A 25,691-nucleotide genomic window follows, 5' to 3' on the forward strand; every position below is an offset into this window, starting at 1 on the left:
GAGGCACGAGCAACATGGAACTGAAATTTTGTTTTCTCCTCTGCTATGACATGAATGGAGAGTGATGAGTCAATCAGAACATGTACGAGGGACTGACTACATACCATCCCCTTTTTATTATGGTTATTTGTTTAGACTTCTCTCCAAATTATGCCCGAAGTGATTATTCTCTTCAGAGTAGATGTTCAAAAATGTTTGTAGAACTCAAAGGCAATATTTCTTGATTTTCAGAAGAGACTGAGGGTGCCTCGTGAAAATCAGAGGTGGGCAATTTGACATCTGAGTCTCACCTGTACATGAAGAGGATGCAAATGACCCACTAACAGCAGAAAAATTCCCTTCTCAGCAAGGATAGTGGAAACTTCTTTCATTAAACTAACATGGAACAGATTAAAGTAAGTGTGGCCACAAAGAGTGTTGACTGGCTGAAACTGGGTAATAAACATCTCCTAACCTGCTCACAAGAGAGCACCAAGTCTGGTACCACCGTGCCTAAGCATGAAATCCATGCCTGTGGGACACAACGGGCAGTAGTCATATGAAAACAGTAAATTCAAAGTATTAAAGTCAGGCAAATACATCACCTTATTAACAGTACCATTCTGCAACAAAGACACTTAGGGAAAAAATGAGTGAATTTATTTTATAGTTACACATTCCATGGAAAGATAGATAAACCCTACTGTGGGGCCATAATTCTTCTAGACATGAGGAAAGCACTCATAAACAAACAAACGAGAACCCCTGCCTTTGTGAGTTCGTGTTCTAGTGGAGAGAGACAGACAAGAAAGAATGAACAACCCGTAGTAAGTTATTGAGTATACTGGAAGTTAACAAGCACAATGGAAAGGAAAATGCAACGTAGGGGCAGGGGGGTGGGTTTCACTGTGAAATGGAGCAGCCAGAGTAGACCCACTGAGAAGGGGACAGCTGAGCAAAGATCAAAGAGATGAAGGAATTAGCCAGGCCGATCTCTGGGGAAGAGGGGGCTCCTGTGCAAAGCAGAGAGGCCAGTGTGGCTGGGAAGGAGAGAACCAGAGGGAGAGAATAGGAAATGAGGTCACAGCACCGGACACTCAGAGCACACAGGGCCTACGGAGGCCATTCCAAACACATTGGCTTCCATGCTGAGTGAAACAGGGAGCCACTTTGAGCAGAGCAATGACGTAACCTACATTTGAAATAAGTGAACAACAACAACAACAAGGCTTTAACCTATCTCCCTGTATCTTTCCTCTCAGAGGAGCCAACTTCCAATCAGGAGATTCTTTGAAGGGAGCACTCACTGCTCAAGGGTCGGAGGTGAATTTCTTCTGTGTTGTCCTGCAGACCCACTTCAAGTAGTTTGAGACTTAAGACCAATAGGAAATCAGCCACAAAGGTTGTTTCTGAGCTGCTTTCTCATTGTCGGTCGTTACAGTTTGACCAGAGTTGCACAACGCATCTACCTTGTGCACTTGTGTGGCTTCCATGAAGTCAAGCTGATGGCTGGACTGTGTTTTTTGGGGTGGCTCAGGGTGTCTTCAACAATACATGGCCCTCGAGGTTGAGGCCAGTGGTGTCCAATAGCCTTCAACATCAGGCATGAGCGTCAATCCTCCAGCTCAGAGCCCTCTGTCCTTCACTGAAGAGCTTTGGTTTTAATCAGTGTTACCTAAGCAATACCCTCTGGCTCTCACAAATGGATGCGATTACAGTTCTTTCCATAAAACCTGTCTCTAACGTAGAAATATAATGTGGGCCATGTGTGATCAAAAATTTTTTCTAGTAGTCACATTAAAAAGGTAAAAAGATACTGGTAAAATTAATTTTAAAAAATGTTTTATTTAACCTCATATATTCAAAATAGTTTATCAAGTGACCAATATCTAAAATATTAATGAGATAGTTCACATTCTTTTTTTGTACTAAGTTGTTGAAATCTGGTATGTGCTTTACACTTAGAGTACATTTCAAATCAGACCAGCCACATTCCAAGTGCTCAGCAGCCACACGTGGCCAGTGGCTTCAGATCAGACAGAACTAGGCTAACATATCAGGGTGCTGTATTCTGAACTGTTCCGTGGACTCCTAATTGTGTGGAATGCTCATCACATCACATTTTATTAACTTAGGACTCATATTCTTTCACATTTCATAGACTTCAACTAGTACACATCTTCCAATCAACTAAAAGTGACAATGTTTTCCTTCTTTCTTAACAGGACGTAAAATAAAGATAAGTCTTACAATCAACGGTGCCCTAAATTCTGTGCATGTAGCTGTAATGCAAAAAAAAAAAAAAAAGCCCTACAGTCAAATTAAATTTTAGGAAAGCTGAGTAAAACCAAGTTAGGCAGGCTTCCTCCCTGTAAGACAGCTCAGAGTTTTTAATATGTGAATGTAGATTATTAATTTCCAAAGGAGAAATGTATGACACAGCTTTTACAAGAAAATAAAAATAAAAAACACCTACAGAATGCTTTTATATCTGAGCACCTACTGACATCTTGTGGAAAACAGTGTTCCACTGAACACAATATAAAATGCTTCCTTACCGTGCACTGTGGGTGAAGGACTTCTCGTAGGCTGAAGGAAGGGGTCACTGGAAGCACTGGCTGTGTTCAGAAAAGAACCCAGCAAATCTTGACCTGCTGGTTTAGCAGGTGCTCCAAAAGGGTCAAAGGCGGCACCTAGAAAACAACAGGAAAAAGGTGTTTGCACAATGAGTTCATTCATTCAGTAAATATTAAAGAGCTGTCACTCTTGCAAGGCCCCAGGCCAAATACTGGAAAAATCAGGATGCTACCTGCCTTCCTGAGGTGCTCCGCAGGCCCAGCCTATCCTTAAACTGCCACCAGGGTTAACAACGGATGAGCCCAAGGATTTCCGACCACACAGGAATAATCCCACCTTTGCGGACAAAGGAGAATTCTGGACTTACCTGATGGACTTGTGGCATCTTAACAACATGAAGTAAGTCAGACTAACAGAGGAATCGGTGAGCGGCAAAACCATGCCTGGACCATAGGAGATGCTCAGTAAATAAACTGTCCTCATATTAAGTGAATTAGTGGACAAATACCAGGCCGGGGAGCTTTGCTATTAAGGTGAACAGTAGAAAACCTCGCCACCAGGTTTTGCTTAGCTTTGTGTTTTTTGTGGTCTCTGGCTCATTGAAAGTTGAGAAGAGAAGAAAATGAGTGTGACAAAAACTGAACTGTCATCGCACCTTGTGTCCTACGACACTAAACTGTTTCCAAAACACTGCCTGTCAACTTGCTAGAAACTAGACACAGATGTGGTGAAGCGAGAAAAAGTTTGTGAATGAACTAAGACAAGAACAAAGCAGGCAGCTGAGGTTTCCAGCAGCAATGCAGTAACGTTAATATTATATCATTTCTTTAGGGTTTACGTTGTCTTTCATAATACCTCAGCTGACCCTTAAAATCTCCCTGTCAGACAGAAGCTGTATTATTTTCCTTCTACAGACAATGAAACTGAGGTTCAGAAGGCCAGGTTTCTTGCCCAATATTAAGTAAATAACAAGGCTGGAGTCATGCTCCAATTTTCTACTTCAAATTCCAGGAATTTCCCAGCAGCATCTCACATTCCTCACAGGCGTGAAATGAATGTGATGAAAACCAGGCAGGGTGGCATATATATATAAAGGGGTTTAATTCCTCATTATTGGGCAACAGACAAAATTCCCTTTAGCTCCCTGTAGTGAGATGTCACTTCCTAATTTGTAAGTATGAAGCTAATGTGCTGCCTGCTTCCTGGAGTAGAAGTGACCTGTTCTAGGAATAGACAACTAGAATCAAACAAGCTAACGAACACCCCACTCCCAAAACCCAGGTAGGATACATGACTTCATATGTGTCCAGCTATGACCTCATTGGCATAATGTTCTCCTGATATCTCCTGGGCAACAGATTAGCTTTGCGTAGCAGCAATGAATCAACCATATGGTTAGGCACTCTGTTACATGACGCATATCTCTTGCCTCATTTAATACTCACAAACCTTTATCCCTTCTATAAAATGAGCACACTGCGATTTAGAGAGTAGCTGTAAGAGGACAGGTGGTTAATCCCTCTACACCTAAGTCTGAAGTCAACCAGCAGAGGATGCTATCGTTTTCTCAGTATTACTTGGTATACTTTTAATAGCACCTTCTGTTAAATTAACAGCATTCTCCAATAACTAAAAGTGAACTTCCCAACACAAGACCTCAAAATTTAGTCTTTATAACAGTGCTGATAGAGAAGTGCTATCCCCATTTTACAACGAAGAGGGTTAAGGTTTTTTAATAAGGCGACACAGATAAGTATGTGTCGGTCCTTGCACTCAAATCCAAGCCTGTTAATCTGTACTCGATGTTCTTTCTACTTCCTCTTGGAGGACAGACTACTTGAGTTCCAGATATAAGTTTGCCCTAATCAGCTGTGGATCCTTTGACAAGTCAGTTCATATATTTGGGCCTCAATTTCATAGTCTATAACCCGAGGCATAGATTGAACTAATGTCTGAAAGCAACCCGCCCCCTGCGCCGGCTCTGACACAGGAGCACAACTCTGTGCATGGGCCTGTGATGAATTAAATCACTGGAAGTCACACAAGGTGCATGGTCTTAAAACGGGACCATCAGTAGGTACTATGCTGTCTTGGATCGTGGGGACTTTTTTTCCTGTCAGAGAGTGAGAATGGCTACGGCATGGAGGAAACAGCCCGGATTCGGGGCCCTGGCTTCACACTGCATCACTAACTCATGTAACAGCCTGAGCCTCAGCACCGACACTCCACGATTCTGAGGCTCACTCATATGCAGAATGCCTCCAGCTGAGCTACCTTCAATCACGACCAGCCCAAAGCCTGAGAACCGAAGGATGAGCTTGGGAAGGGAAGTTCCTAAAGGTTACCACTCGGCTGGAGAGCTGAGGCAGCCCTCTTTACTCTTCCTAATGTGATGCCATCTTGGTTAATGATGACCAAGTGACAAGGGCAGCTGGTTCTTTAGACGCTCTAATGGACCTCTGCTTCCCCAACTCCACTGTCCTGCAAATGTCAAAAAACTGTGGATGACCAGTCACACTGGTCGTTGAGTCTGTGGCAATGAGCAGAGTGAAACTAACTGAGAGCTTTATGGGGCTCAGACTTTTATCCAGCACCAACTGTTCTGCTCCATCAGCTGGGCTGCTGGCAGCAGTCCCTTAAGTGTCTCTTGAAGTAACTAAGTACTTCTCTGCACAGCCCAAGTGTATTCAGAGGACTACAATTCCAGGAAGGCATTACAGGAAAACTGACGGGGAGCTCTGGGGTCCTAGTTTTGGACCCCAGCCCCATCAATTACTAGCTGTAGAAAAGTACGCTACCCATTTGACTCTAAGCCTCTATTTTCTCAGCTATACAATGCAGATAATAATAGCACCTATTTCCTGTGCTTGTGTAAGACTGAATTCATGGCTAGTGTTAAATTTCATGTTCGGCAAACAGTAAGCACCTCACAAAGAGTAGCTGTTATTATTAATAATAATTCATCAGTCTATACCTCCAAGCAGAAATAACTAAAGCAGCTCAGGGATTGAAGCCCTTAAAAAAATAACAATAATAAAGGAAGGGCGACAAGCTCAAATATTCGTTCTTAGACTATCTTACCAAAATGGACAATATTTCTATTTCCTCCTGTAGCACCCATTCAAATGAAGATGCAGATCTTTTGGGGACTTTCAGGGAGATCAGAAAAGCCTAGGTTATTAGGGAAGTTCGATTCTACCTGCTTGGCCCCAAAGTTATCATTCAACCCTGAGAGGCACAGCACAGCATGGAAAAAATTACCTTCTCCTCCTCTTAGCGTTGGAGACGCGGAGGTGGAGGTGGCACACCGGCGTGGCGTTGACTGGGTGGAGGTAGGTCCACTCGGATGAAATACGTCTTCCACCCCCGACTGTCCAGCCTGGGCAGGGCCGGCGGCACCTCCACCCCCAAACAGGTCGCTCAGAAGTTCAGAATTGGTGGGAGGAGCCGCTGGCGAAGAGAAGTTCTTACTCACTGCAGACCCCTCTAGACCCAGGAGGTCCACGTCCTCGGGGGGCGGAGGGGCAGCCGGCTCCTGCTGCTTCTTGCTGGGCTTCCTGGCGCCGTGAGGCTTGTCACCATTGGCATTGCCGTGTGGACTGGAAAGGGTCAGAAGTTCATCGTCCGACTGCTCGCTTTCCTGATTCACTAGGGCAGCGTGGTCCTCCTCACAGAATGATTTCTCCGATTTCTGATCTAAGGAAGGCCAGGATGCCGGGAAACAGTTACTTGCTAGCCACAGAATTAATGCTTTTTGGTAGAGTGTATGCACACAACTTCAGACAGAGAGAAGGGGCAGCCTGAGAAGGCAGCGCTTTTAGACCCTTACCCACGAAAAACTTGATGTTTTTCACATTATGTTCGATTACTATCTGTGGAGCACCCGAGAGGCAGCAGAGCATAGGAGTGAAGAGCAAGAACTCTAGGGTCAGCCTGGGTTTGAATCCTATTTCCACTATTTACTGGCTCTGTGACACTGAGAAAGTTACTTTACTTCTCTGCGCCTTGGTTTTCCCCTCAGAAAAATGGATAATAAATAGAACCTAGCTCACATGATTGTTGTGAAAATTATATGAGATGATATGCGCGAAGTGCTCAGATAGATAGTAAGTAGTGCTTCAGTGATTTTTATTGTTTTTTAAATTATTATTGTCATCATCATCATCATCACAATCATCTTCTTTTCCAAGCACTATGTTAGGTGCTTTGGAAAAAACTATCTCCTAGTCCTTCACTGCCTCCTCTCACTGTCTTTTTCTTCTCCATGTGGCCTGCAGCCCCAAGCAAGGCCTTTCTCCCAGTCTGGAGCAGAAGGGAATCCCAGACCTAGTAAGTGACTAGAGGGAATGGCTCTGCTCAGGCTGGTCCTTACACCAACCAGGGAAGAGATACTTTCAGCATAACATGGGCAGCAGGAAAGAGGCTTCCTCTTGGGGGAGGAATGGAGAAGCTGGTGAGTGATTTCCAGGCCCTCCTTGACTCAGACCCCCAACTGAAATTTGTTATTTACTGTCAGGTTGAGCCACATTCCAAATCAAGCATGGATCCACATCCCTCATCCCCAGTTTGGAAATGCAAAAAGCTCTGAAAAAGGAAAAGTTTCCCTAAGCGTGGTGCAAACTCAGCCGCTGGAAAAATCTGACTGGAACTGACGTGGAAGTATTTACAGTCTCCACTGATTTCACTCAGGGTTATGAGTTATGTTTCACTGCAGACATATTAACGTGCTTGATTACTAAGAATATGCAGTTTATGTACCATACCTTCCTAAAATTAAAAAAATTCAACGTTCTTAAACCCACCTGGCTCTGTGGGGTTCAGATAAAATATTGTGCATTCATCTGAAACCTATTTCATAGCCTGGTAGGAGTGATTTCTAAATTACTTACTACAATAGCAGTGGAGAGTAAAAGTGAAGTTTTATTTAAAGCCCTTATGTGGGGAAGAAAGATTAGGGGAAACCAAGAGGGGACTGGGACATCTATCTGCTTCTAGGTTTCACTGGTTTTCCAAATTTTAAATGTTGATCTCATTTCTAGTAGAAAATTCTGAAAGTAAGCCTTTCAATTCCAAGGAATTCTATGAACAATTTTTTTCACCAAGTATGGAAAACTCTGTGTAGGCCACGGAAATACTGCCTTACGTTTACACAGCAAAGGCAGGTCAAACAAGAGGATTTTAAATAAACCATCCCCAAAGCCAGCTTCCTACCCCTTTCTTAGAGAAAGTCCTTACTAAGCAATTCTACATGGAGATGTACAGTTAACCTCAGCAAACTCTAAAGTAAGGATGGCCAACAGGCATCAATCAGAATGCCAATGTCTGAAATGTCACATGGGGAAAGATTCTAAACACATCTCCAGGTTCAGCAGAAAAGGACACTGCGATCAAGCCCAATTTCTCCCAAGGTTGTTAAAGCAAGTAGCAGAGAGATGTGGACAAAGTGTCTGCCTTCCCTGCACCAGAGAAGCTCAGCTCTGCCCTGCTAGTGGTTAGAGCCCTGAAGGCAGGTGGGGGGGAATGCCAGATTTTATATTTTTTGAATATTTACTTAAGGGCAGGAGATAGAGTCCTTTGTTAAGTTCTTTGTGTGTCAGCAGCCTAAAGGGAGATCCTAGAAAACATCGTGCTTGTTCATAAACCCAGGACAGATGTGATCTGAAACACTGCATAGACAGAAAAGGTAGGGTTCAGCTTAAGATGGCCTTTTGCTTCAGTCTAAGAGCATCTGTGGAGTTGAAAGTAGGGAAGCTGCCTGATTTGGAAAAGGAATGAGCAAGGAATGTGAAATACAGAGGACCCTGGATGGGTGACTTCAAAGTGCTGCTTTACTCAGGCTGCTTCAAGGACTAATCCCCTTTATAGAAGAACCATGTGACTTAACCACCTAACCTTGTAACTTAAAGAAATGCTTGGAAGTACCTTGCCAACAGAGAGTGGAAAAGAAGCCACCTTGCCCAAAATGCCTGGGGTTGTCTGGAGGGATGTCTATCGGAGCCTGTCCTGCAAGACCAAAGACATCAATGAAACGCAGGAAGGAAGTCAACGCGATCAATAAGCCAGAGGCTTCGTCCCGGACACAAAGCCACCAGGTGACTCATACCTCCTAAGACCAGAGTATCTTGATGCTCCTGGTGAGAAGAGAAGAGGATGCTGGGGTTGACGTCTTTTGTGCAGTAATGTTCCCACGGTGGGGTTAAGTCTATCACTTTGTCGTGGGGCTGTAGTTCTACATCCAGAGTCACCTGAAATAGCTGAGGGTACTTTTCTGGTACGTCACATGCATCCAACTCAGGTCTAGACAGGGGTTTAAAAGAGTAAGATCAGTGAAAAACAGTGGAACCAGTATGATGATCAGCACAGAAACCACTGAAGGGTGATTCTTAGGTGAACTCTGAGTCTCCTTTCTAGGGAAAAATCAACCATTAACCAGAGAAGAAACTTTGCTTTCCTAAGCCTCAGTTTCCTTATCTACAGAAAAGAAGAGAATATTGCCTACTCATAGAATTTGAACACTACAGCATGTGATCGCATTCTACAGAGCAGGGCGGATATACCCAGCCAGCACGCACCGACATGGTCAAATCAGTTGTTAAAATAGTGAATCAGGTCCACAGCCATCATCTTGAGCTCCTGAATGTCTTCTCTTATCTTGACCCCAGCAACTCCCACCTATCACCCTAGCTTCAGCCACTCCCTTGAGTTCCCTAGACCACATTATAATATAGCAGCTAAGGGTTAATATCTGGTGCATGGGGGTCCCCCAGGACCCTGCTTCAGCGCTATGGCCTGGCATCCATTCTGATGGGTCATTGTTCCTATCTTACTGCTAATGACACTGCCTTCCCTTTGTGAAAAACACAAAGGGATATATAGATGCAAAGGATCACAGTACTGAAACTTTGTTTCCTCTTTGTTCACTCTTATCCCCTCACATGGTATTTTAGATCTTTCTATTTGAAGGCTGATCCACTTGTGTTTAAGATAAATCATACCCAACTGAAAGTTATAAGATGCAACCAGCTTCTGTGTGTTCCTCAGCCACACCCAACAGTCCTTCAAGACAGGATTCGGGGGAAGGCTGCAGCACAGCCTGGGACACTTGACTCCCAGCATCTTACAGCAGTTTGGATTGAAAAGGGTTTTTTTGTCCAAACAGCACTCACTTGGTGAACTTTAAAACAGTTGTGTCCAGTGGAATGAATCCTGTATGGAACTGAAGCTGGAATATCTGAGTGTTGGTCACCTAAAAATACAAGAGAAGCACATTATAATCAATTAGTGAAAAGGGAATCAGATCAAAAGATTATACTTTGGGAAGCCACCCACTGTCAACTGATTCTACATCTGAGCCTTTGTTTCCTGTGAATATTAAATGATCTCATCTGAGGCTGGCCCAGCTTCATTTCAAGCCTCTCCTCTCCATGAGCTCTGCCTTGGCAAGCCATTTCCTCACCTGCTAATACCCTGTGTTCTTGCACCCTGCCATACTTTGACTCATCCCATTCCTTCTGTCCAGGATACCCCTGCTCCAATTCAATAAACTCATCCTTCAAGGCCCACCTTGAAAGTCCACATCCTCTGTAGCCTTTCTCAGCCACCACTGGATGAAACAAACTGCTCCCACGGTAGCATCTCACCCTATCTCTATAATGTTTGTACATATGTGAATTTCCCCTGCTATGCTGAGCTCCTTAATGGCATGGATACTGTCTTATTCTTGTGGATCCTAAACCCCTAGGCAATGGCTGGCACAGAGCATGCCCTTAGCAAATATCTGATGAATTAAAATGCAATTACTTGCTATGAACTAGGGTACCTATTATCTTTTCAAATTAGTGTTTTCGTTTTTTTCAGATAGATACCCAGAAGCAAAATTGCAGGATCATATGGTAGTCCTATTTTTAATTTTAGGGGGAAACGCCATTCTGTTTTCCACAGGTGGGCTGCACCAATTTACATTCCCTCCAACAGTGCATAAGGGTTCCTTTTTCTCCATACCCTTGCCAACACTTGTTACTTCCCACTTTGATAACAGCCATTCTGACAGGTATGAGGTGATATCTCATTGTGTTCCTGATTTGCAGTTCCCTAATGGTTAGTGATGTTGAGCTTTTTTAAATGTGTCTGTTGGCCATCTGTATATCTCCTTTGGGGAAAAAAAATGCCTATTTAGATCTTCTGTCCATATTAAACTTTGGTTGTTTGGCTTTTTGTTAGTTTATTTTTAATACTGAGTTCATAGCAGCATTATTCACAATAGCCAAGATATGGAAGCAATCCAAGTGCCCATCAACAGATGACTAGGTAAAGAAGATGTGTGTGTGTGTGTGTGTGTGTGTGTGTGTGTGTGTGTATGTATGTATAAGCCATAAAAAAGAATAAAATATGTGTTATATATATACATACATACATATATATGGACCTGGAAGGTAATATGCTTAGTGAAATAAGTCAGAGAAAGATAAATACTATATATTTTTACTCATATGTGGAATCTAAAACACAAAACAAATGAATAAATATAACAAAACAGAAACAGACTCTCAGATAGAGAGAACAAACTAGTGGTTGCCACAGGGGAGAGGGGTGAAATAGGTGAAGGGGATTAAGAGCACAAACTACCAGTTATAAAATAAATATGTCACAGGGATGTAATGTATAGCACAGGAAATATAGTCATTATTTTATAATTACTTTGTACGGTATGTAAACTACAAAAATATTGGATCCCTATGTTGTACACTTAAAAATAATATAACATTTTAAGTCAACCGCACTTCAATAAATTAAAAAAATTTTAATGCAATTACTTGTAGCATTGTTTGTAATACCCAAACAGTGGCAATAACTCAAATGTCCATCAACTGATAAAGAAATTAACAAAAGTAGTACAGCCAAACAATGGAACATTATCTGATTATATAAAGAAATACTGATACATGCTATAACATGGATGAACCTTGAAAACATCAGCCTAAGTGAGAGGAGCCAGTCATGAAAGGCCAGATATTGTATGATTCCATTTATATGACATGTCCAAAATAGGCAAATCCATAGACAGAAAGTAGATCCCCGGTTGCCTAGGGGATGAAGGAGGAGGAAAGGACAGTGGCTGCTAATAGGTGTAGGGTTTCTTTGCAGCTGATGAAAATGTTCAGGAATTAGATAGCAGCGCTGTGCAACTTTTTAAAAATACTAAGAATAACTATTGTACAGTTCTAAAGGATGAATTTTATGTTCAGTTAACTTTATCTCAATTTAAAAATTGGAAAAGTATAATTACTTAATCCCACATGCTTAATAGAAATATCTCTGCTCACACTGATGCAAAGGGGGCACTTTAAAAAAAAAAAAAAGCACAACCTTGTAAAAAGCAAGGTTTGCTCTTCTTTCGTTCTAGGGTTGCCATCTTCTGGCAAAAATCACATGGGCAAGTCACCACCTCTGAGTCTTAGTTTCCTGCCCTGTAAAATGAGGGGGATGGGCATAAGTAATCTTTTCATGCTTTTTCTGATTCTAAAACTGGAAATCACTCAAGCCCAAAGTGACACAGAGAAAAGACTCTGAAACACTCTTATTAAAGGATCAGATGAGCTTAGATCATGATTCTTTCTGAAATCATACCTTCGCCTGTAGCCGGCTTCCAATGGTTGATCTTAAGTGATACATGGAAACAACCACATCTCCTTGCACAGTGATGCTCAAGGGAATGAAGATTTTCCCATCTTGCACACGGTATTCTCTTTAAACAGAGACAGAAACATACACTGAAAGAGTGACTACTTTGGTGCAATAACACAGGTATAAAGGTACAGTCCTCTGTGGCTCTAGCCAAGGGACCTGTTTGCCCAGGCCTGAACCCAGGAATCATTTCTATTTTTTTTTTAAGGAAGAAATGCAAAATTTTTATTCGAGCCGAACTTGAATATTATAACCCAGGAAGAGCATCTCTGAAAGCTCTGAGAACTGTTCTGCCCGTTAGAATTCAAGGCACAGTTGTATATGTTTTCTGAGACAGAGGGCTCATGGACGTGCACATCCCCGTCCCATCTTAAGCAAAGTCAGGAGCACAGCCAGTGCCAATCGGGTGCAAACTGGTTCTGCCACGGGATGCCGGTGGTCTTATGCCAGGCCCCCCCCTCTCTGTCCTATCCAGGCTTCCGATAAATCAATTGCCCACTTGCTAAAATCGTTTTCCTCAAATACATGTTGTCCCGATGTATTTACCTTTCCCCAACTTTGAATTAATAATGAAAACAGACAGAGAACGAATAAACCCAACCAAGATCAATACAGAAACAGCAATGAAATGCTCTGTGAGGGTCTTGGATACCAATCCTGAAATTCAATCTATTTCAGACTAATTTCATTTTCTGTTATTATCCCCTCCCTTCTCTCCGAATCCCCTATCACCTCTCACCGGCACCTGCTTCTGTTACAGATTATGTAACTTTTAAAATTACATTAGCATCCACCCAGCTGCTCACCTAGAAACCTCATTCATTCCTGATTCTCCCGCTATCCTCACCAAATCTCCCCAAGGCCATCTCCCCCTTAAATGTCCAGCTCTTCTACCCCACACCACTGTCCTAACCCTCATTGTAGCTCATGTCGGTCCCTTAGCTGTATCACCATTTGAAAGGGGGTTGTGTGCTTTTCTGTGATTACCACCTATGTGGAACATTTTTTTTTAATATCAGCTATTTCACAATGATGTGGTCCTCAAAGGAAGAATGGGACCCAACTTACATAGGAATTGAGCAATTTGCAAGAAGAAGTCAAGAAAAGTATCATGACCTACTTCATTCGTTCAAAATCTGCACAGGTTGTATATATTTTGGTTTCTCCAATCAGTACATCACAGTAAGGGCGACATCCATTTCTCTGCTTGTTGAAAAAGGGAACTGGACTGACAGTGATGGACTTAATCGTGAGAGGCTTGAAGTGAGGGCGGTAGGGTTTGTCTGCGAGGAGGTCACACATGTAGCCCAGGTACCTAAAACAGAAGACGTACTGTTGGTGCTGACCACACCAGGAGAGATAAGCAGTTTGCTATAAAATTTGTTCTCATAAAATATTAACCTATAATAAAAATTTACTGTGTTAATTTCTTAAACATTAACTAGCAAAAGACAATACTGCCGAAAATTTAGGAAAATTTTTTAGCTAGTGGCATGCCACACTTCTCCCCAAAGAGCTGATAAAGGGGTATTTATTAGATGAAAAAGTTTATGGGTGTTTTATATGAGCTCAATGTTTGAACATCTATCTCTGTTTGATCCAGCAGCGTAAATGTATCAGTTAAGGGCTCGCTTTGGGAAAAAATCAGACTTTATCATCAGAATGATAATCCAAAAGGATGTAAGGAGATGCAATTTAAATAAGAGAAAGAAGCAATTGTCACTAAAGGAAAGAAAATACGTCCATTATCTGAAAAAGGTTTTTTCCCTGTTTTAGCTACACGATACCAATCAGACCACATCTGCACCTGCCCTGCCTCTAGCTTACATTACCTCCTGTGAGATGGTGAAAGTCCTATTCCTGGTCGCTTCGCATACAGCAATCGAACAGCTGGGCCAGGAGTCGAGTAGAGATTACAGAAAATGAACATAGCACCAACCAGAATTGACGATGCTGCCCGTCCGTCCTATCAAAGAAAATGTATGAACTGGTCATAACCAGGACCAATCAGCCACAGCACTGAGAATGGCTGTGCTTGCAATTAGAAGAGAGAGACTGGGGGCGAGGGTTGGAGGGGAGAGGAGAAATCTTCTTAACTGGGGGTTTGTGTTAGTTCAAAATAATTTTCATGAAAACCAGAATTCATCCCAGCTATTTAAATCACAAAGCAGCAAGGGAAGATGCATTCTTAGGAGACCATTGACTCTCTACTAACCTAAGAAACCCAGCAATATAAATTTGATTCGTAGATATTTACTGAAAAATAATCAAGTCTTCAAAGTAGCTTTGGACTTGTAGGATCAGTTGAGGTCTCTCAGTTGAGAGCCAAAGGTAGAGTTCACAGGTGAAGCAAATACTGCTTTTTGGAATATGCTGTGTATATATTTTACCCAAAGTATGTTCCTAGATTCATATAAATAAAGAAGCTTCACCTGATTCCACCGCAGTCAACACAGGAATGCACACAATAACATTCCTGACAGCTTCTTCTAGAATACTTTAAATGACAGGGAGCTTCCTGCTACAGTCTACAGAGTTCTTCCTTACTGAATATGCTGAGTTGCAGTCTATTCCACTGAACAATCCTCTTTCTTCCTTCAGTCAGTTCAGAGAGTGAACCTACTCCTTTCTCCCTGGGACAACCCTTCACATTTCTGAAATACTCTCCATGCCATCAACTTTTCTATTTTCTACGTTTGAAAACATGGCCCATCTGTGATGGTTAATTTTATGTGTCAACTGTGCTGGGCTAAGAGATGCACAGAGAGCTGGGAAAACATTATTTCTGGGAGTGTCTGTGAGGGTGCTTCTGGAAGAGATCTCAGCACTTGAATCAGTAGACTGAGTGAAGAGATCCCCCCTCATCACAGTGGGCTGGCATCACCCAGTGTGTGGAGGGCCTGCAGAGAACACAAAGGCAAAGGAAAGGCGAATTCTCTCCTGAGGTCCCTCCTGAGCTGGGACCTCCATCATCTGCTGTTCTTGGACATTGGAGCTCTCAGTTTTTGGTTCTACACCAGCAGCCCCCCTGGTTCGCAGGCCTTCAGACATGGACTAAATGTTACCACTGGCTTTCTTGGTTCTCCATCCTACAGGAGGCAGACTGTGGGACTTCTAGGCTTCTGGAATCCCTTGGCCAGTTCCTATAATAAATCTTCTCTTACATGTATATCTCTACACATATCCTATTGGTTCTGTTTCTCTGAAGAACCCTAATACATAATCCCTTCCATTCTTCCTTCCCTGATATTCCACTTTAAGAGACATCATCATTTGCGTACTTCCTCTGAACAGACTCCAGTTTTAAAACAACAGCCCTAAATGTGCTGCCCAGATGTGAAATGCAAGACATAAGATGTGTTCTGACCAAACTAGGGAGGAAGTATCTTCCTTTGTGTGGTTAGAACACTACTCTTTTATTAGCATAACCCCAGGCTAACCCAGTTTAAATGCAAAGTAAATCTCACCGTAACCTCTTATTGCTTTTTCTATCCACTAAAACTGTTAGCTCTTCTTCAGATGATGTGTTAAGCTAATAGACAAATACACTTAATCTTTTAGAACCAGAATTCAGGACTTTACATTTATCCTGTGTTTAATTTCACACTGGTAGTTTCTATTAGATGACCAACCTGCAAAAATTTTAAAATCCAGATTCACTGTGTGATCCTCCCAGTCTGAGAAAACTAAGTTGATCTCCACGTTTTCATCAAAGTTGTTAATTAAAAGGTCAAACAAATGCAACCTTTTCCTGGGAGGCTGCTGATCCATTAACTGCCTAGATTTGGAAGCAATATGCAGCCAGTATTTGACTAAATGTGTAACAATCTAGCCCAAATTTCTCCATCCTGAATATAAGAAATTGGGAAATGTCTTGCAGGAATCCAATAAACTATCTCTAATAAGCTACTAGTCATGTTCTGAAAGGTCAGTTGGTTTGATACATGTGTTCATAATGAACCAATGTGGACTCCCTTTTTCTAAGAGCTTAGAGTCATTTGTGCAGAATTTATATTTGAATTTTGCCTTGAACTGCCATCAGGCTCACCAGCCTGTAACTTTCCAGTATCAACCTCCCCTGTCTTTTGGGAAAAGTCTCCTCTGCTTGTTTGCCTGGCACCCCTTCTGTTTCCTCATGTTACATAAGGAACCCATAATTGCTTTTCCAAGTGCTTTTAGCATTCTGTCATATAACTTAAGTCTAGAGAGTGGATTATCTTTAAGTACTGCGATGCTCTTTAACTGTCTCACTAACTATCAACTTTGTCTTCATTATCACTGTTACTCCCTTTCTAGCCTAAGATTTGTTCTCCCAATCAAGGAACAGAATGAAGGATTTAAGATTATACCATTTGCCTCAAGTATCTGTTGTTGTCCTTACTCCAAGGACTGTTTTTTTAAAAGGACATTTTTCTCAACCTTGTTTCTTTTTAAAATGTAGCCTTCCTACACTGTTTTAACAGGTTCATGGCTCTTGGATACGTTTCCCCTCCTTTTTCTCTGCCATGCAGGTCTTTTTTAAAGTTTTATTCATTTTTTAAAGTTAAAAGATAAGTATATGCTTGTTATTTTTTTATAAAACAGCAGAATATATAGGATAAAATTTTTTATTTTTTAATACATTTTTATTGACATATTGTCAGTTTACAATGTGTCAATTTCTGGCATACAGCACAATATTTCAGTCATATAGGAACATACATATATTCATTTTCATATTCTTTTTAACCATAAGTTACTACAAGATATTGAATATAGTTAGTTCCCTGTGTTATTAGAATAAAAATAAAAGCTCCCACCTCCAGCTTCAATTCCGTTTCCAAAGACTCAGTGCAGACTTCCAACTCATACACATCCTTTTTTAGTAAACCTACAGAGCAGGCTACAGTGTCATAACCCTTTGTCTGCCTCTTCTTTCGTCTTCATTGGGTTTTTATTCATTATAATTGCATCATTAGAAATGGGAGCCTCTGTTCTCTCTCGAGTGATCGTCCCTCACTAAGTCGGCCAGACCTAGGCTCTCTGAATTTTTAGAAAGTTCTTGAATGAAGAGAAAAGTACCTAAAGCCTGCTTAGTTTCTAAAAATAATCTGTCCTATTACACAGTCTGTTCTGCCTCCAAAAGGAAAACTCTTTGGTCTTTCACATTAAACTCCTATGAACACCAAGTGTTCTTCCTTTAATGCCAAGAGTCTGGGGATCAGAAATGGAAAGAAGTAAAAATGTTCTTCAGTTTTCATTCCTCTTTTAGCCAACTGGCCCTCAAGAAAGAGGAGGAAAATCACCATCTAAGATTATAGCAAAAAAATATATACCCTGAAGTTTATAGAAGTGATAAACAGTTCCAGTATTTATGCTCAGGTTCCATTTGTGTATTCATTTGTTCATGGATTCAATCATTTACTCAGATCTTTCACCCCTGGGATACAAAGGTTAAAAAAGGCACACTTCTTACCCACAAGACGCTCATAGTCTAGTGGGAAAACTGGCAAGTCACCAGCTTTTGATGATGCAGTGTATTAAATGCCACCAAAGACAAAGATACACAGTGGGAAGGTCCATATTGTGAAAATACTCTAAAGGGTCAGAAAGATTTTACCTAAAGTTGAGTTTTAAACAATAGGTAAGAGGCCTCCAGAGGAAGGATTGGGGAAAGGGACTCTAAGAAGTCAGTGGTCAGAAAAATCGTCAGTCCCACTGGGAACTGCTATAGAATACAGTCAGTCTATGTGACAACTTACAAGGGTACAGGTGTTTTTTATTTCATTTTTATTCAAACATAAAGGTAAAAAAATATTCCAGTGTGTTTATGTCAATTCTACTCACACAGAACTCAGTGGCATTTTTGCCTGTGCACCCACAGCTCTTGTTTCTCCCATTTTTATAATAGTTAGCACATTCCAGAGGCCCTGCAGGATGTGGGTTGGGCACATATCTGCCTCTCCCACTGGTATTCAAGCTTTAAGGCAAGAATAATCCATTTTCCCCTCATTTTTCTATCCCTCACATCACCTAGTTCTTAAGTAGAGTCTTACTAAATGCTTATTCAACTTATGCATGACCCCACTCACCAGTCTGTGTTACAGTCATTTGTATTTGACCAAACCAAACCACCACAAATGACAGCCACAACAGCCACGACACAAGGGCACTCACCAAGCAGTGGACAACACAGACGTTTTTGGGATTCTGCAGTAACCAGTTATACATATTCCGACACACAGCAAAGAGGTTGTGCAGACTGGGGGCCTGCCTGATGGGCCAGCTGCACTCGGAGACCTGAAGGAACACAGCAGAAGGAAATTAATTTCCTGAGCCACTTCCTCCCCATGTGCGGGCATCGCACTGAACAACTTCTGGAAGTGACGCTAAGTCCTCTTAGCAGAGCCAGGAAGAGCCGGAGACAGAGTCTGAGCACAGGAAGACTTGTTTAATCCAGCAAGTTTTTTTTTAATTAAAAAAATTCTGTTTTAGTAAAGCTACGAAAACACATTTTGAAATACATTTTAAATTAAACGAGACGACTTAAAGCACATATTTGTATTTTTACAAATTCTGCGAGGTTACATTGAATTTAATTTCTATTTAGTATAAAATGTTTTGACCTGCCTACTAGACGCTTAATTAGGATTATATTATAAATCCTGCACTAACCCTAATTTTATCGCAGCTGATGGAAGTGAAAACGTGCAAAGTGCTGCTGAGGGAGCCAAAAAGATATGCTTTCTCAGGGGATCTTATTTCTTTCTCTCTTAAAGAAGGAACCCACAGCTCCTTGGGGGCAACCTTCAGCATTTTCATTCATTAAACACACGTTCATTTAGCACATTGTAGGAGGTGGGACAGTCACTTTGTCCATTTTCATCCATTACGGCTTATCAGTAGGGCAAAATCGCTAAGCCCACAAGTTGGGTGTCCACCTCAGCTTTACCACTGACTACCTGATTAGCCTTAGATAAGTTATCAACCTCCCCAAGCCTCAACTCTCTTGTGTATAAAGTAAAAACGGGCATTACAAGGTTGCAGCGAGAATTAAGTAGCGCAATGGAAACACAGTAAGTGGCAGCTTCTTGTCAAGCCATATTCAAATCAATTGTTTATATCTGCCTCCCCTCCGGACACCAAGCTCCATGAGAAGAGAGACCGTCATTCACTTCCGGAACCCGAGTCCAGGGTCCATGAGCTAGTCAAACAGCAGGTACTCAGTCGCCATCTGCTGAGTGAATGAATGAGTGAAAGAATGAAGGAACGGCTCCCATTTGGCAATCTCTTCTCACAGTACAGTTTGTCTTTGTCTACATGGACAATATCTTGAGGAAGGAACGGTGAACCGGTTCTGCTGTTTTTTTAGATTGCAGCCATGCAAAAGCGTAGGAAATGTGTTTTCTCAGGCAGAATTTTTAAACCTTCTAGAAACTGTATGTCCCCCATACAAACACTAAATGTCAGTATCTTTAATGAGTCTCAGCTAAAAGCTGGCTAAATTGTTCTTGCGCAATAGGCTCATTGTTCAGAATCATTAAATCAATCGAGTAAATAATATTAATTTAAAGTACTCCATAATTACATATTTACTTGATATATAATTATACACCAGTAAGCAAACGTACAATTAGAATTTTTTAAAAGCATGTGCTCTGTCTAAAGGGGAAAAAGATTAAGGTATATACAAAACCAAAAAAAATTTTTTTAGGGAATTCAACCATTGTAAGCTATTTTTGTAGCTCTCTGGGGCTCACAGCTTCATGCAGTAAGCACAGTTCTTGCGCAGGTGACACTTCACGATGCTATCTGCCGTCTCTTTGAACCCCTCCCGGAGATGCAGAGCATCAGAAAACACCATATGGATCACAGGGCTGCCATGATGCCACCCAGTGGGAAAAGTGGCCAAAACAGCACCAGGGCTGGATGCTATTTGGCTTGCATCTTTCTGTCTCCCCAAGTATGAGAGAGGATGACAGAAGCATCCTCTCTGCTGAGCATAAGAGCAAAAAGGTGCTGTGGAGAATCAGACTAAGGAGCCATACCTGGTGTTCTAAGGATCTGACACCATTTTTGGAGGACAAAGGTCCTTCAGTCAATCATTTATCTGGCATTTTATTTTTACTGATGGTAACCATAGCTGCCCCTTACTGAATGCTCACGCTAAGCCAGACACCGCTATCAAAAGCATTCCTTACAGCAAACCTACAGAAAAATGTTCAAAGTATTTGTTAGGCAGTCTCCTTACTGTCATCTCCATTATAAATCCTGCACTAACAGGGGAACACTGAGTTTTAGATGAGGTGAAGTGACTTACCCAGGAAGAGGGACAGCTGAGATGTGACTCTAGGGTCCTTTTTAAAATTCAGAATTTGTGCACATTATATGAATTTCATCTCAATTAAAAAGATAATAAAATGTGTATACCGTCTGATGATTATTACCTACAATTCTGTCTTACATTTGTGAGGTGGTTATGATATCAAGTGATGGCTATTTTTTCCAAGGTTAAGACATTCAATTCACTGAAGGCTCCAGAACCAGAATGGGGAGGCTTCCTGATTTCCGGGTCCCAGGCCAGGGTTGTATTCTGCCCCATCACTTCCTGTCCTGACACTGATGCATGGTAGCAGAAGAGAGGTGAATACCATCTATAAAGAAGTCACTCCCTTACAGACAACTGCCATCGCCACCCAGCAAACCCCAGCAGAAACAACTGGGAGCTATGGTGATCTCTTTGGGAAGCTTTGGAAGGAAAAAGAAAAGAAAAACTTGACCTTCAAATAATCATGAGCCCTTTAAGAAAACCAAGTTGATCATATATTTTCCAAAAATTAAGTTGTTTGCAAAGAGGAAGAAATCCTAAAAGATTATGCAGCTTAGAAATAGTCAGAATGAAGGAAGATTCTAATAGAAGCAGCTAGGTTTCTCTTTTCTATGCTGCTAACAGGGTTCCTCAGCACACGTTCCTTCCTGGTTGGGCAAAGGAAGGAGGAGGCTCAAAGTGGCCCTGGACTAGCATTAGAAGGAATGTAAGAACTTCAGGGCAGGCTAGACTCGGCATCCATTCATCCATTTGTTGCCAACAGCAACACCAAGAAACGTGCAGAGCAGTGGTTCCAGACATTCTAGGGCATAGCTATTAACTTGCACAGAAACGGAACTAGTGCACACACATGTACACACACTCAGAGTGGATGGGTGTGCTGTTTATGAGGGATGACGAGAAAGGTTTGGGTACAGATATCAGTGATGGTTACACAACATTGCGAGTATATTTAATGTACACTTACAAGTGCTTAAAACGGTATGTTTATGTTATGTGTATTTATTTTACCACAATAAGGAAGAAATAGGAGTGGAAGCAGATGGTTAAACTCTCTGAAGCCTATGCATGGATCTAAATATATAGTGGATCCGTCTTAAGTTGAAAATGTCTTTTTAACTCAGAGTCAGAACATCTGGTTTAGATGGTGCATCTCATTGGTCTCCAGGACTTTACTGTCAACATCAGGACTTTTATTTTCTCAAAGTGGATACTGGCCAAGAAGAGCCAAAAGGCTGACACTGAGTACCTCCTCTCCAGTCCTGCATAGGTGTCCTAGCTCTGAATGCAGGGCTATTTGCCATGTTTTGTTTTGAGTCAAATCCTCTGCTAAAACTGAAATTGAACACAGAGTCCTAGTTTAACATCCCACTGCATATGCAAGTACTAAGAAAACTGCTGTTAAATTATTTCATATGAGTCCTGTCAACCCATGTGGCTTCTAAGCATAAAAGCTAATCAAAATACAGAATGATGCCCATCAGCAAAATAAAAATCTCCCTGGAAACAGCCTGTCTCTGCCACCACCACCTGTATCCCCAGACACGCATCACATAATAAAAAGGAAAAGCGACTGAATTCAGGATTCAAGGCACAGAGACATAGAAGACGGAGCTGGACTCCTGTGACCTGCAAATAAACCAGTCTTGTGTTTGGTCTTTTCCAACACTGACATTGATGGAAGCTTCAGCCATCGACATTTATTAAAATAAGATTTAACTGCAGACCTCGCAGTCCACTGGCCTGGAAGGAGGAGAAATTAGTTTTCGTCTTCACGGACCAGAAGATGAGAACCAAGAAAACCTTCCTAAGTCAGGCAACAATAAGTTGCAAGTCGATCTGCAGTGTCGGGGCTGAGGAGAGAAGGGACGAGGGGCTTGAAAAGAGATGCAGCCACATCAGAAACAAAGCTAAGTTGAAAATACAAGGCCATGGGACTGTTTCCTTGGGATGCAGCTGAGGCTTGAGGGAGCTAGGTCAGAGGGTCCAGTTCCATTCTGCGGAGTTCTGGGACTATCTGTAAAGGGCTAAAGATAGAGTGCAATCCTGCATTTTAGGGGAAAGAACTGGAAAAGCTTTGTGACATGTGGGAGATCGTCCCCTTAGCAAAGTGAGAACAGAGAAGGGGTGGAGGGTATGGCATGGTGGCCTTTCAGGGAGTGGGAACAGCTCACGCAAAGAGACGGTGTCTCCCTCGGTGGCAGCACGGGGTTCTCAGGCAGTGGGGAGCAGTGAAGGCTGAGGCTGGAGAGGCACAGAGGCCAGATCCCGAAGAGCCGGGGAAGACAGTCTCTAATTTGCATGGAGAATAAATAAGCCTCTCCTTTCACCTCTACAAGACTGCCTCATGCTTCCAGGTCCAGCCCCCACTGCTGCCTCCCGTCACTAAACTCCCTCCATACGTATTGTTACTATTATCTGCAACTAGAACATCCTGGGTTCTCCCTGCTACTAGGCTTAGGTGCCTTGAGAACAAGAACCAAATATGTATGTGATGGCTACATGTTGAACAATTCTTTGCACGTTCATTCTTCTGGGCAACATTGACTAGCCAAGTCAGGCACTGTTCGAGGTAGCAAATAAAATAAATGTGCTCCCTGCTCTTCTAGGGCAGTGAGAGCAGCCGAGGGCAGATGCTAAATGTGTAATTCCCAGTTCCTTTGGTAAAACTGGATTCTGGTCACAAAATACGTAGTTACACTAATAGATGCCTTTCTTTCAATATCTGTATAAAGATCGCTTTTATAAATAATATATGAGACATCTTTATATGCGTGAATGCGTCTATAATGATATTATATCTTTGTTTACTTCCAGAGGGAAAATTTTCCAGACTACCACAAATACTTCAAGATTAAATAAAATTTCCACAAAATATTATGCAGGATGTTCCACAGTCCTTGAATTATGAAAATGATGGCACCAAGTCCCCAAACGAGACAAAAGTCAATTCAAAAGATTTGCATCCGAATTAGAAACAGAACATCTACTCCCATTTTTGTTTGATGTTCATTCACTTGCTCTGAATTAGGTAATAGATGGAGTAAGAGTTGGAAGGGCAGTTTACTTACAGGGAATTTTAAAGAGCTGCATTTAAAATCTGCATTATAGAATGGGAATTTAGACCAAACCACCTCAGGATGGTTTTACCAGAGCTTCTCCGAGAGTGTGGTCCCCAGGGCAACTGCGGGAGGACCGCCCAGGAAGTTGTCAGCAAGGCAGAGTCTCACCACGCCCTGCTCTGCTGAACCAGCAGTGCTGGACCCAGGGGTCTAACAAGCCCTCTAGGAGATTCCCATGTACACGAAAGTTTGAGAACCACTGGGTTACTGCTTGCCTATCCTAGGAACACTCCGGGAAAAGGGTCCTTCACAAAATTCTCCCCTATCTTACTGAGCTTTGGGGCAGGAAGTCTGGGAGAGCATACAGACCAACCTTTGTCTAGCTTTTAGAGATCAGGAAACAGGCCCAGAGATTATCATGGCCAACTGAAATTTAAAGCAACGTCTGACATCAAAGTCTTCTGATACCAAAGCTGAGACCCTAGATACACAGTGAGAATAGGCGGCTATCACTGTGCATGTTGGAGATTAAGATTCACTTTTAGTAAAGGGTCCAATGTGTAGAAAACCCTCTCCATTTATTAACAAATCCAAATGGAGTTGTAGGACCAGCCACGCCTAAAGGCTAAGTCAAAATATTTTTAAATGTTCTTGAGAGAGAAAAAGCCTCATTTTAATGAATAATGCCAAGAATTCAGTGGCCAGAAATATCAGCTTTGACATCAGATTTAAACCAAAGCCAGATCTCATAGCTCCTTAACCAGCCTGAAACTAGAAATTTTTCTTTCTCTAAATATTTAGCTCCTTAAGAGGATAATCCAGGTTTCCAGGTAATACTGTTATTCCACAGTAATGGCTAAGAACACGTGCCTTAGGCCACTTCGTAGTTGTGTGGTCTTGGGCAAGTCTGCTTACCTCTCTGTGTCTTAATTTCTCCATCTACTTCAGAGGACTGTTGAGGGAATCAATGAGGCATTGCCTGTTAAGTTCCCAGCATAGTATAAAGGCTCTACAAATGTTGCTTCTGACTGCTATAAATATTAGCAATAGTATCACCAAACCCACAGTGTGGACGGCTTATGTGCGACACCCTACTTTTGAAAGATGTACTTTCCCGAGTGTCAGAAAGCTATTTCCATTAATACCGGCGTGTCTCTACTGGTCCAGCCACACGGCCTCATCGTGATGCCCAGTCAGCAATAAGGAAGGGTTAAAAGCATCATTCGTGCTACAGTATAAGGTCACCAACCACCCTGTGTGGCAACTCCATCTCCAACTGAGCCTCGCAGCAACGTGCCCTAACAACTGAGCAACCGGCCACAACTGACTGGAGGCCCCCAATTTGATGGTACCTCACTGACAGAGAACCTTCCCTGCCAATCTCACCTAAGACAAGCTTCAGAATGTCTCATAATAGCCTCACAAAATTTTGTGGATAGAGAAGTGTCCAGAATATATAGTTGTTGTTTTTTTTTTAGCTCCCCGGGCCTGAGGGCAGAGGCTTTGAGGATAGCTCTTACGATCAGGGCAAGAATTCCTTACCCTGCTGTGAAACTTGGCAGTTCGGTAAGACTTGGGTGACAGATTGTATACCGTGTAGTGGTCAAGGTGTCTGGAATCCAAGAAGCTTCGAATGTCATCAACCTGATTCCTGAATCCGATGTCAACATTGTCCAGAGGAAAGGACATCACTGGGCAGGGTCACACAGAAAGAAAAGAGGTTAAACAGGTCTGTTGTCACAACGGGCAGCAGTGGAAGCTGAGCTGCTGAGCTACTGAGCGTTTAATACACACGGGAAACTTACCGATAATTCTGGAGGTAACATAAGTGAAGTCTAAATCTCCTTTTGTGTAGCTAAAAGCAAGACAGGAAAGGGCACTCATTAAAACCATCCATATATACCAAGATCTCTCTCTCTAAATCACTTCCTCATCGTGACTTGGGACATTTCCACCCAGCGGGCATATTCTGACCTCCCTCAAGGCTTTCGCTTTAACAAGGAGGCACTGTTGACAGAAGATAAGCCTTACCCTCAGGCGCATACATCTACCTCCCCAAACAGGGTACCCCAATACCCTTT

At 42.1% G+C, this 25,691-nt stretch overlaps 1 protein-coding gene across 4 annotated transcripts in view; it reads right to left on the minus strand.

Moving 5' to 3' along the window:
• Window positions 1–25,691, minus strand: part of DNAJC6 (DnaJ heat shock protein family (Hsp40) member C6) — a 127,133-nt gene that overhangs the window by 15,217 nt on the left and 86,225 nt on the right. For all 4 annotated transcript variants that reach the window (XM_072974279.1, XM_072974278.1, XM_072974280.1 and 1 more), the window contains 11 exons: window positions 25,416–25,465; window positions 25,153–25,301; window positions 18,397–18,519; window positions 14,073–14,206; window positions 13,361–13,555; window positions 12,184–12,301; window positions 9,723–9,802; window positions 8,660–8,853; window positions 8,479–8,559; window positions 5,818–6,252; window positions 2,538–2,672 (listed from right to left, as the gene is read on the minus strand). In XM_072974279.1, the coding sequence (XP_072830380.1) occupies window positions 2,538–2,672; window positions 5,818–6,252; window positions 8,479–8,559; window positions 8,660–8,853; window positions 9,723–9,802; window positions 12,184–12,301; window positions 13,361–13,555; window positions 14,073–14,206; window positions 18,397–18,519; window positions 25,153–25,301; window positions 25,416–25,465 (1,694 nt within the window). The remainder of the gene's footprint in view (window positions 1–2,537; window positions 2,673–5,817; window positions 6,253–8,478; window positions 8,560–8,659; window positions 8,854–9,722; window positions 9,803–12,183; window positions 12,302–13,360; window positions 13,556–14,072; window positions 14,207–18,396; window positions 18,520–25,152; window positions 25,302–25,415; window positions 25,466–25,691) is intronic.

Source organism: Vicugna pacos, chromosome 13 (genome assembly GCF_048564905.1).
Source record: "Vicugna pacos chromosome 13, VicPac4, whole genome shotgun sequence".
Taxonomy (NCBI): Eukaryota; Metazoa; Chordata; class Mammalia; order Artiodactyla; family Camelidae; genus Vicugna; species Vicugna pacos.